This window comes from Manduca sexta, chromosome 4, assembly GCF_014839805.1.
Source record: "Manduca sexta isolate Smith_Timp_Sample1 chromosome 4, JHU_Msex_v1.0, whole genome shotgun sequence".
Taxonomy (NCBI): domain Eukaryota; kingdom Metazoa; phylum Arthropoda; class Insecta; order Lepidoptera; family Sphingidae; genus Manduca; species Manduca sexta.
This window is the reverse complement of record NC_051118.1, coordinates 8,881,715-8,894,896: the sequence shown is the minus strand read 5'-3', so window position 1 is coordinate 8,894,896 and position 13,182 is coordinate 8,881,715. Positions and strand designations below refer to the sequence as shown.

At 36.5% G+C, this 13,182-nt stretch overlaps 1 protein-coding gene across 1 annotated transcript in view; it reads left to right on the top strand.

Moving 5' to 3' along the window:
* The window catches only part of LOC115443202 (serine protease inhibitor dipetalogastin), a 77,222-nt gene that overhangs the window by 40,163 nt on the left and 23,877 nt on the right, over positions 1–13,182 (top strand). Inside the window, exon 2 of the mRNA XM_030168518.2 lies at positions 2,958–3,096. Coding sequence (XP_030024378.2) covers positions 3,048–3,096 — 49 coding nt within the window. The 5' untranslated portion in view covers positions 2,958–3,047. The remainder of the gene's footprint in view (positions 1–2,957; positions 3,097–13,182) is intronic.

Below are 13,182 nucleotides of genomic sequence, written 5' to 3'. Positions count from 1 at the left end.
TGTTCAGCTGAGTCTGCGCTGTTACATAAACAAAAGTTAGCTATCAAAATCTATCATAAATTGTGATTTAAAATGTAATTTGAGGTGAGGTAAATATGTGTTTAAGTGGAGACTATCTTAAGATGCCGACCCTTAGTATGACAGCGTCTCATCTGATATCGTACTTGAGAGCGGAAATGAATTGCATTTATTAATATGGTCCTTACCTTACTAACATTATAAACTAGCTTATTCCGCGTCTTCGCTTGCGTGAAAAGATTTACGGGACAAATATTTTCCCGGGATAAAGTAGTCTATAGCACTCAAGAGTAATGTAACCTTCTACTAATGAAAAATATACATAAACAGTTTAGTAATTCCTGAGATTAGCGCGTTCAAACAAACAAACTCTTGAGCTATATATAGGAGTGTATTGGCAAACATGCCTTTCGTAAGCTTGTCGTATTATATAGTGCAACGGATTACTGCGGGTCAAATATACGTATTCTAAGACCCAATCTAAAAATAGCCGGAACTCAAACTTTCCAGTAAACCATACGCTCAAGTTTGAGTCGAGTAAAATAAAACAAACGTGGTAAGATCAGTAGGCTAATCTGTCTGAGCGGACAGCCATTACTGGCCGGGCAGTTATGTCTTACCGTAAACGAGCTCTTGCCGCCATCGACACGAATTCTTTCACATTTACTTTATTTTCTTGCAGTTTTTATAGCGTTATGGATAAAAATATGTTAATCACATATGGTAGGATATATTTATTTATTTATTTATGTATTACATTATACTCTGTCGGACTTATTGTCGAAGGCATTCTCTACCAGTCAACCTTTAGGTGGTGCAGAGACTAAAGAGGTAGGTGTACACAACGAGAGAAGATAGTGGAGAGAACATTAACAAAGAAGACTGATATCAATTAAAAATATAAAATCTACGTCATATAAATATATCCACATACATACGTACATACATACATACAAACATACATAAATAATATTATATATATCCGTTATACATATCCGTTCGAATAGCAACCGTACACAAGGTGTTAAAACCTGCCATAGTGTGTGTCGTGTTCCGGGATCAGCCTGTGTATATCCGATTCTAGCAGGCATAATTTTGTCGAATGTCGAGTGGTAGTCTATCTCGTCAGTCGACATTCTATTGGACCTCACTCTACTTAGATGCATTGGGGTTATTGCAAAGAAACCGTAAAAAAAATTGGTTGCTCGTCCCGCGTTCAAGACCCAAGCACCTGGTTCACATATAAACGTCATCAACCAAGACATAATGACCTCTATCACAACGACATTAGATCATCATTGGACCCTCGCAGAGTATTCACATGAGCGTAAACTATTCGTGGGAAGTATGCTGTTAACGGTCATATAATCATTGGACGTTATAAAACAATTTGAACAATCTCGTTACGAACATGTTTTGTAGACGGGCTTCGATGGCTTGATTTAAGCGCCATCAAAACATAGTGTCGGTTTCGGAGTTGTCTACTATGGCGTAGTTATAATTGTACACGAGTATGAATACAGCGTTGAGGTCTTGGGTTCGAATGTCAGGTTGGGCTAAAATAATTGTGACTGAGTTTTTCCTAAGACATTACTCAGGCACAGCTCGGACTTAGGACGTTGTCGATGTGATACCCCCGTGCCTCGGAAAGCACGTAAAGTCGTTGGTCCTGCGTCTGATCTCTCTCCGGTCATGTCGGATTGTCGCGTGACCGGACTAAGAAAGTGAAAGAACAGAGTGTGCACTTGTGTATTGCGCAAACACTTGTGCACTATAATATCTTGCATACTTGGCTGATCTCCGCTGAGACTGCCCGCCGTGGCCGTAAATTTGGCTAGGAGAATTCACTATGAGCACATTCTGCGTAGATCGGACCGTCATCAACTATTAAAAAAAAGTATTATTGTAAAGTGTAGGTAGATATTGTTTGACTTTTTCGTAGACTTACACTTCAGTCCGCCCCGTGACCATTACGGCTGCAGTCTTCAAAACGTCGAAGGAAAAATAAAATTTAAAAAACCGCGATATAATTCGGCTAAACATAATCCTATTGTTAAATAGTTATATCAAATGTTTCCTTATTAATACGGCTCCAAGATCTTTGCAAAATTAAATAACTATCTACGTGTACAAACACAAATCCTATTTATATTACTAATGTAGTCACAAATCAAGCCGTAGGGCTTGTAGGCGCTCGAATCGTGAAAGGGCACGTGGGGAAAGTCTTTGTGAAACGTTGCCTACTTCGGCGATGTTTAATAAATATCTCTATTGTTAGATATAGGGTTGTCATACGTTAAAAAACAAATGAAATTAATTTATTATGACGATAGAAGCGTTTTATACGACGAAATATGTAAGGTATATGATGAAATATAAAAAAAAAATGGCGGCTCTTTTTTGTTTTTCGCGGGGAAATAACGCTATCGTTACCACCATTTGGAGGGTGAGTGTAACTACCATTTCTGCCGCCAAGCAGCAGTGTATACTCACTGTTGTGTTCCGGTTTGAAGGACATTGTGGTCAGTGTATCTGTTGGACATTACATCTTTTCTCAGGATGGCGAGCGCGAGGAATACCAAACAATACTTTATAATTCAAGGTGTTGGTGTTTCTACTGTTTATGGGCGGTCGTATTGCTTACCATCAGAACGGCAAGCTCAACTCGTCATTCAAAGCAACAGTGACAAAGTCTTCACATAACCCGATTACTACCGGCTTCCTTTTTAGTTTTTTTTATGTATATCTTAGTTTTTGTTGTCTATTAAATTGGCCGCGATATGTTAACTAAGGCAATGTATTTGTCTCGAGTTACCTTTTGAAAATTGTCCCTTCGCAAGCAAAGCAATAAAAAGCAACCTGTCACGCGATATTTGCACAAATTACATTGTTAGCATTAATTTATATAAATTAATAAAGTCAATTTCTCCTTGTTTCAGACAACATGGACTGACTGATTGCCACTAAGAGTGATATCATATCAGTGTGAGAGACTTTTTAGTGTTGAACATTACCGTGGTGATTACAAAATGGAGTACAAAACACAAGTGTTGACTACGATGGCAGTTCTGCTGTTTGGTGAGTTATATACTTAAATACATTATACTGAATTAACAGACTATTATTGGGTATATTGGGTGTAGAACGGACTGTCGAGACGAATGACCGCAGGCTCAAAACCCAATTGCACCTCAGAATTTTCTAAAGTTGTGTGTATTCTTTGTGAATTATCACTTGCTTTAACGGTGAATGAAAATATCTGAAGAAACCTGCATATCTGATAAGTTCTTTATAATTTTTTTAAGGTATGTGAAGTTTGTCACTCCACTTGTTATACATATACATTTTAACTAACTTTCTCTCACGGCTTTACCATCGTGAGAAGAAAATAAAAGTTTTCCCGGGATTAAAACCTATATTCACCCCAGGGTCTTAAACTATTTGGATACTAAATTTCATAAAAATCTGTTCAGTAGATTTTAAGAAAATCGATAACATACAGAGATAGAATAGGGGATTTTGTTTTATAATATTATATATAGATTATAATTATTGATGCAATAATTAGGCGTTATTATGACGGCATAGAGTGTTTTGAGCTCGAATCTATATAATTGCATAATAAAAGCAGTTAGTAGTCGTTTAATACTGTAATATATTTTTTTATTTTTAATATCAAACGCATTATAAGCCGACGCCAATCTTGAGTACGCGTCCCAAGGAATTCCGAAATGACAAGCGTGTTATTAATAAATAACTTTTTACATCAGGAAACATTAACCGTTATCTTGTATCGAAGGCGGAAGTTAGTCATTAAAACAGCAACTTTCTCATACAAAAATATTTTCACTGGACTTTATTGATAAGTGCTGAATTATCACATCCGCATATCGTGCATTTTATTGAATTACTCGGGTGTCGCGTTGAGCCTTTCCCGCTACTAAATTTTAATTACTGTAATTACTCATAGCGCCATCTGAACGAATCCAACTATTTAAGAATCAGATTAAAATGTTCCACTGGTGCAAATTATTTGTATGGGCGGTCGTATCGCTTACCGTAAGGCGAACGGCAAGCTCGTCTCGTCAAAGAAATAAAAAAAAATCCAGGTAAAAGGAGCCTATATTTTAATCCAAGTTATGTTCTATCGGCGTGCGTAATTTCATCCAATATGGCGCATATTTGATGAAGTAAATCCAGCATTAGATAAAGATATAGGCTGATGATTCTAATTAGATTTTACAAAAAATGGGTAGCCGGCAGGAATCGGATTATATGGACCTTTCGCCTCTCTAAGATCCCTTTCAGATGATAGCGTCAGACGCACACTAGCAAAACGCAACGCTTAAAGAACAATAAGTATTTTGTATTCATTTTGATCGGGGTATCCATATGCTTAATATTAATACGTGTTCTCTAAGCGCCGCATTTTGATAAAAAACGTATATTGTTTGACATCTAAACGGGGTCTAAATGACATGGCGCTAGAACGCCACGTTAGGATAATTTTGACGCGGCACTAGAACGCGACGCTAGGTCCATATTGCCGTGGCGCTAGAACGCCACGCTAGCGCAATTTTGACACGGCGCTAGAACGCGACGCTACGTCATGTGCGGCGCTAGGCACTGTTTGTCTAAAGCTATTAAACAATTTCCGTTCATCGCGGATCACGTACGCCTCGCAAACCGGTCTGTCTAGTTAATTAATTAACACTTTTCTCCGCTTGTTAACAGTTCGATGTTTTTAACGTAGTTTTTTTATTAAATTTGAATCAGTATTTTTTGTGGTATTTTTTATATTGGATGTTCTGCACCTGGTAAGTGCAATTTAGCTCACAAATAGGGTAGGTAGGTAGATACGATAGGTAGGTAGAAATATATATGTCGATTTGTACATTGAAGTGTAGAGGAAAATCTCATTCCATCGTCATCGACTCGTAAACGAACAACGTAAAACAAATAGCATTGAACTATTTTAATCAAAGACAAAGGAGGCTTTGTAGACCTCCACCAAAGCCAAACTAAAGATTTTTATCTCGTCTGATAGATTTCGTGAAGAATTGTATGATTAGAGACATAAGGTACCGCCTAGACGTTGTCAAATAATAACCGAAAAATACTTATAGTGAAGACGTAAACTCTAGAAGTAAACTAATAGTTAAAGTAAAAGCCATGAGTTTCCGCAAAACACGACATAATTTAGGCAAAAATAACATTAACTTCGATTGTTTCTGCTTTTTTTATTCCTTTGAATGACGAGACGAACTTGCTGGTCGCCTGATGGTAAGCGATACGACCATAAACAGTAGAAACACCATCCACAACCTAGAATTACAAAGTATTGTTTGGAATTCCTCTCCGCTCACCATTCTGAGACATGAGATGTTAAGTCTTATTATGTCCAGTAGTTACTCTGGCTACAATGTTCTTTAAACCGGAACAGAGCAGTGATTACACACTGCTGCTTGGCGGCAGAAATAGACATTTCGAAATTAAAACTTACAATCCATCCCTAATTTCAGTAATACAACTAAAACTGTAAGCAAAAACTACACTTCTGCCCATCCGTTTAGCCACAGGCGTGACTATAGCAGTATTTATTGAATCAATATATTAACGAACATAAATTGTGGGTCAATAGCTCAAGCTAACAATGTGTTATATCTTATTAATTCGCAAGTCATTTTGAGACCCGCGAATTAGGGTCAATATACTAGCGTAGCGTCATTAATTTATATGTGATGAGATATTGATTTTTTTTGTATGTTTTTAAACTCAATTTTTTGCGAGTGAATGGAGCAAGCCGCTCGCTTTGGTAAGTGACTCGAGCGCTTTTAAATTCCACTATTGTAAGAAAATGAGTGGAGAAATGTGCTCCTTTGTATGAGATAAAAATTGTCTCATAATGCTGTTATGCTGGCTTTAATGTCGTTTAGAATTGGAATGTTCTTGTACTGCTGCTTTGTGGCTAAAATAAACAAACAATGTAGTGTTTCGGCGCGTCGTTTCGATTTTAAGTCGATGTGAATTAGGCTTTACAGATAACATACAAATTGACTGCAATTATACAGAAATTTGTTTTAAGTGAAAGTAAAGTAATTTCGACATAAAATGAGCATTATATTATATTCACCAACGTCTGGAAAATTGGACAAGCGTATGAGCCTAATTCACTGAAAGCTTGAACATTCTAACAATTTCCCACATCCAATTGGTTCATGCTCGCCTGGTATTTAGAATGGCTTGTCGTTTAAAATGCCTAGGAAGACCTAGGTTTCTAGGCTAAATTGTAATTAAGTTGACAGCCGTGGCTGTGGATAATGACTGTGAAACGAGAGGTCGCTGGTTCGAACCTGGCAGCGAAACAAATATTTGTGTGATTTGCAAATATTTGTACTTTATATCCTTTTATTTCGTGAACTATTGTGAAAAAAACTGAAACTATAAAGTGTTGTTTAAATTTTATAAATGCCTTTAGTACTCAGAGTCGTAATCATTATGGACGACCGGGCAATAAACTTTAGTAGATATTCAAAACCAGTTTACGATGTAGCGGTAATTATAATTACATTGACATGTAAATCTAGTCAATACTCAATAAAGTAATTAATTATATTGCAAATAAAGTTTAATTTGATTTTCCCTGATACCTGTTACCATAAATGATGTTCTTTATCTGAATATTTGTGATTTCGAGCGTTATTCCTAGGCTCATATAAAATATTTATATTAGGATTTATAAAAAAATGCATTTTTCTATATGTTCAAGGCAAAGTGACCCCACTTCACCTGATGGTAAATGGAATGGGCTCCAATAGAATGTCGACTGATGAGAGATGATTACCCCTCGACAGTCGACACAATAATGCCGGCCTGTTAGATCCGGATATACACAGACTGATCCCGGAACGCGACCCTCACGTGGGCCACTATGGCGGGTTTTAACACCTTGTGTCCAGTGATCGTTATCCGGGCGAATATAAAATATATCCTACCACCAGCAGGTTTTCATACTTATACCGATTAATCTTGAAGATGACAGAATTTTTAGGCCGTTTGTCACACGCACACTCACGCCTTATGTCCGCGAAAACGTAGGCAGAGGTTAACAGGCAACTAGTTACTAGTCTCTCTATTTACCGCTGTGTGCAGTCCGACCCATGATGTGATAGGAGCGAACCTATCACCATATCAACGGCTAAGTCACTGAAATAGTATTAAACAGATTTGAAATACAAACTTCTAAGTGCTGCTACTGTTTAACCAATAATTACCATCAAGCAAGCTCTCGCTATCTATACATATTATAAACCAAAGTCCTCAAAAGCTATATGTATGTGATCGATTTTCTCAAAATCTACTGAACGGATTTTTTTACGGTTTTTACTAAAAGATAGTGAAATTCTTGAAGAAGGTTTAAGTTAATAGTACATTACAGTTTTTTGTCAATTGACAGAAATATAACGCTTATTATTGAAAAAATCAATTAGGCGGGGTAAAGTTTGTGATACACGGATTTCCACGCGGGCGAAGCCGCGGAAAGAGTTAATTAATTTAAAAAAAAACTGCACACATCGTAATTCTTATTCTGAACGCCGGCCACCAAATTAACATCGTAACTGTATTTAATTAGTACCAGTTCAGTTTGTTGCAATCGTACCGTTCCGATAACTGTGCACCTGCTTCAGTTGATAATTGAGATGTTTTTATTTTGCAATTAGTTCTGATCATATCAAGACATTGGTGATAGATTCATGTTGTCCTAGTATGTAGATGTACAATTCAAATGATTTTTTAGTGCTAGTGACTAAAGGGGTTTTATTGGCTTGCAAATGAACAAGAGAAGAGTCTGATGTTAAGTCATCATCGCCTATAAACATACACGCTAGAAATATGGACGGACTGCCAGGCTTGAGGATAAGAAATAGGAAGGATCAGTTGTGTTTCCGTCTACGGCAGTCGGCAACCTCACTCACCTCCTTCTTTGAGACATAGTTATAACCCTGGCCGTTGTTAACAAGCAAATCTATAGCATGCCATACACACAGACACACACAACTTCTTTTATCCCCAAAAAAGGTAGGCAGAGGCGCGACCGGCGCACCCACTTTTTGCCATGTGTATTTGTTCCATGGTGTAATGGGAGAGCTTACTGCACAAACCAGACCCCGGGCTGATACTGAGCAGATAACCCAATATCAAGGGATTATACGTCTTACCTCAGTGCGAGGGTCACACTGCATTACAACTACGCCACCGAGGCAGAAATAAGAAGTCCCTAACACCGGGCTAACCAGCCCAGCCTACACAACCTTAAAATAGATTTGAATTTGCATCAGAACCGTAATGGATACAGTTAGCAACAACGCCCACGCGAGCCATGTTTACATACGGTACACCAGGAATTCAATTTAACTTATCTGATGTATTGTTGACTTCGGTGTCTGGTGTGAACAATACCTTATCTTTATGATTTTTTTTATTGAATGGCGAGATGAGCTTACCATTCGCCTGAGGGTAAGCGATATGACGGCCCGTAGAGTAGAAGCACCATCCAACACCTAGAATTATAAAGCATTGTTTTGTATTCCACTGCGCTGGCCATCCTGAGGCATGAGATGTTAAGTCATTATGTCCAGTAGTTACTAGCTACAATGTCCTTTTTGCTTTATATCAACCTGTCCTTTGGTCTAACGTTTCGTATTTATGAATGTCTATTTTCTTGTCTATCACATTTTAAAGTATTTTGACTCGTTCTGAAGCCGCTGACAGAAGGTAAAGATCAATTCTTGCCACTTATGACACATTACTTCCTGCTGTAAACATATTTGTCTACCGCAACTATGATTATACCATTATATCATAAAAAAACAATATGACAGCAGTGGCTATTCGAAGTATAATCTATGTGTTTGATTCAGTAGGTACTAGGCTGACTGTAGTTATTAGGTGCCGATTACAAACGATGTCTCTCGCTCGATTTTAATTCCAAAATTAAACTTGTTAAAATAAGTTATTTGTGAGCATATCTTCTGATTGGTCCATGCTTTATTTTCATGAGTTTAAATTATATCTACAGATTGACGAAACGTAGGCTAGGGTAACTGTTAAAATGATACAATAAAAACATTGTTTAATAGACTCCATTTAATTATGATTTATTTATTGCAATAAACTTGTTTTATTTCTCCATGTTCCATCTTTCTAACTTATCCAAGAATCGCGTGACAGTTTGATTTAAAACAACTAAAAAGGAGACGATTAGTATGCTGTTATCCCATCAGTTTTTTTATTATAACCAATAACACTATTGCCAATCGCGTGCGCATCATGTTGATGTGACGCTTGCGCGGTAATAGCGCTAGATCGATGATCGATACTCGATAGAAAATGATTGATGAACCCCCACCGCCTCTAATGCGACGTCGCCTTTGATTTATTGAGTTATTAAAGTTTACAGTTGTGTGACAATGTTTTTGTTACATGTTTTTGTTTCAATTTGATAATCAACATAGCCCGGAGTTAATTTATTCCTAAGACGTTTTTTATAGAGAATTGAATTGCGTGTACCAGAACACCAGCAACGTAGAAGATGTATTATGAAAAGTATTTGTGAAGGTCTTAATTCAATTGAAAGTGTGACTTTATTGTTTTATGGCTCCCTGGTAGTTTAACCTAGTCTTACATAATCACTATTGTTTTTATAATGGCTTCACTGCATCTGATGTTAAAGTAAAGTGAAGTCCAAAGAAAAAGTCAACTGCCAAAAGATAAAAAAAATCAAATAATTGCCAAAGTCGTGCTGGTCTTATTTGTTTCTTAACGCTCCTCTTGAAGGACCCCAAGTTGTAGGATAAGGGAATGTATGGATATGGGCGAAGTTTTATACAATTTTGTATCATGAGTCAAATTTGGCTGTAGTCCGATTAGTATTCTTGCTACAATTAAAATCTTATGTGTTATTTGAATGACTCACTATGACACTATGTTTGGATAAATTTCTATACAATAATGCCACTAATTCTCCTGCCAAACCGTTTCCTTTTGTATTTAAATAAAAATTCTTCGACAAACACCCAAATTCATTCACAGAATTTCTAGTAAACTGTCCCACTAGATGGCTAAGAAGAGAAAGTTCTCTCAAATGTCCTTGTATTGTGCTGGGAGACGTCGTAAAGAAAGCCGGGCACGCTCGGAATACAAATGCGCTTCGTCTGGGACGCCGAAGTGGGTGACAACAATGACATTTATTTCCATGACTATTTTACTTTGGTATTTAAATAAAATTTACTATTGTACAGTGTTGAAATACGTAATGATTCCCACGAGGATTTCGTCAGTCCTAAAGATATTCTTCTGTTTCGTGGTAGGTTTATTTCATTTGGTGTGCATTGGAGATTTCATTAGCATTTCGTAAGGTTGCCTCTGCCATCAGGAAGCCTAGCAACTGTTGGCGCTTGGAAATGATTTAAGCCTTATATAGACGGATACATTTTTGCAAGCAATAATAATACGCAATTCTAGCTTAAAAGTAACCCTTTCTGAAAATGCGCAATGATGTGGGAATTTTGTACATAAACGATTCTTATGACAGATATATATACAAATGGTTATTGCTAGCAATATTGCTCTGCCTAAACCTCAGAACAATGACAAGCGCCTAAGCGGAGCTTTAGGATTCGACAAGTGTAATAGAAAAATATTAATTTTTAGGAAATAAATTAAAAATATAAATTAAATAACTGGAATATATATTTTTTTCTACTTACTAAGCAACTTAAAATAATATATTTTTAGCAACTGATTAAAAACCCGTTGTGTTTTTGCTGTTGAGTTCCTCCGCTGAGGAAAAACAAAGAGCATCAGCGCAGCGCCTACGCATAGCCGCACGTAGCCGCACCGTGTTACATTGATCCTGATTTTTTGCCTTATGTTTAGCGGTAAACGCTTTTATATAGGATGCTTCATAATTATTATGAATGAAGTAGCTTTTTTCTTCATTTTAATTGTACAGTCAGCCACAAAAGTTTACTGGTAGGATATATTTTTTATCTGCCAGAATAGCGACCACCGTACACAAGCTGTTAAAACCCGCCATAGTGGCCCACGTGTGTAGCGTTCCGGGTTCAGTCTGTGTATATCCAGTTCCCACAGGCGGGCATAGTTGTGTCAACTGTCGAGAGGTAATCGTCTCTCGTCAGTCGACATTTTATTGGACCTCACTATCAGCACCACGGTTAACAAAATCGTTCAAAATTCTTTTGTATGACTTTTTAACGCTTTACGACAAGGTAAAATGGCGTATATTGGAGAAGGTCTATGTCCAGCAGTGGACAAAGATATAGATATATACATTTTTTTTTGTTGTTGTGTTTCTTATTGTCAGGAGAAGGCTCTTATGATAGAAAAAGATTAAAAAATGCGCGGAAAATTAGAAAATTTAAGAAAACTTAACGACAATATTAATTTTACATAAGTGTCAGCAATCGACAGAATGCGCGCGTACATACATAATTAAGACAGGACAACGTCTGTCGGGTCAACTAGTTATAATATAAAAACCGCGATAACATCTGAAAAATAGTCTCATTTTAACAACGTTAACCCATTAACATTCTAAACAACGATAATACGGAAATAACCTCTTTTTCGCTAATTTAAAATCCAAACATCCTGTAGCAGAACGCGGGTTGGATATTAAGCGCCAGCGCAGATCACTTTTTGCATCAAATAGATCGCGAATGAACATGTGAAAGTACATTGTTTTTTTGTACATTTCGGTACTTTATCGAGTTAGTCATTTTTTGCTGATTTAATTGACTGATTTGTATGACGAGCGATTGATTTTACGGATTAAAATATAATTAATGAATAATGTTGAGATGTTTTGATACGGGAATAAGTCTAGAAAATTATGAATGCATTTGTATTAAATTAGGCATATACCGCCATTTTCTAAAACGAACTTCAATAGCATTTTCAATCTATCTCGGAAATGGATACAGATCAAAATATTTTTTGACATAATGATTACTTATGTTTACGCGAATGTTAGACATTAAATCAAAAATTGAAAGAATCCGCAAAATAGATTTATTTAATTTTTTTACATGTTTACAAATGCGTTATTTTGATTGGTTCATTCTCAGAAATGGATTGGAGATTGAGATCGAAATATAACACCTCTCTTTACCCTATTAGAGATAAAGACGTGGAGTGAATTTTTCAACTCTTTTCGCCTGTCAAAGTCCTCAGTTTTTTGTCCCGCGAAACGTCTATAATCTCATAAATTCACACTTTTATTAGCAATGTCACTAGGTATCAATTTACCGTCAAAACCCTAGAACAATCATTCAAGTTTCCATCTCATTCATAATGATGAGTGAATGATTAATGACTCGCTATCTGGATTTCCATAAAACATAGTTTAAGACCATTAGTATGCAGCGGGGGACGCACTTTGCATAATGGACGGAGCTCTCTACTGCGCTATTGTGAAATATTGATCCCATGGTCATTACCTTAATGGTTTAGATCTGAATCTAATAGCTAGAGTGGAGAATATCTTAGGGCTTATGCACACTACGTTAACTGAATACTCAGGATTTGGTACGCTTGCTCGATTGAAGTATATGGCTTTTGACTATATATGCGTTTTACTTACGTTCGGACTTGTTCAAAAGGTTATGCTTCGAATTATAGTTAAACGGCAGGAACTATAGAGTTGCTGGCCAATGTTTTTGTACTGGAACTACCTAATACAGGGTCATTTTGACATTGCGTTACTAAATGAAACCACATACTCGTTTTCACCTTTACTGACATCGTGCCAAAAATCATCCATTAATAACTAATATTTATATGTGAAACATCCTGCTTTTAGTTTTCTGATTTTTTATTATTTTGTAGTTTATTGAGAATGTATGATGTTGCCGCTGTGACGAATTCTCTTAGAGTAGTAGCAGTGGCGTGTAAAATTAAAATTACTTTTTATTAATATTTATTTTGTTTGAAACTTACATTTTTTTATTTTAAATCTACAGCTCAAGTAGTTTATTGTAAAGTGTTTTTTCCAAGTAGATAATTATTTGGTTTCATTTAGTAACGCGATGTCTAAATGACTCTATATTATCACATAATGTATGCAATTGGTAGACGGACTTG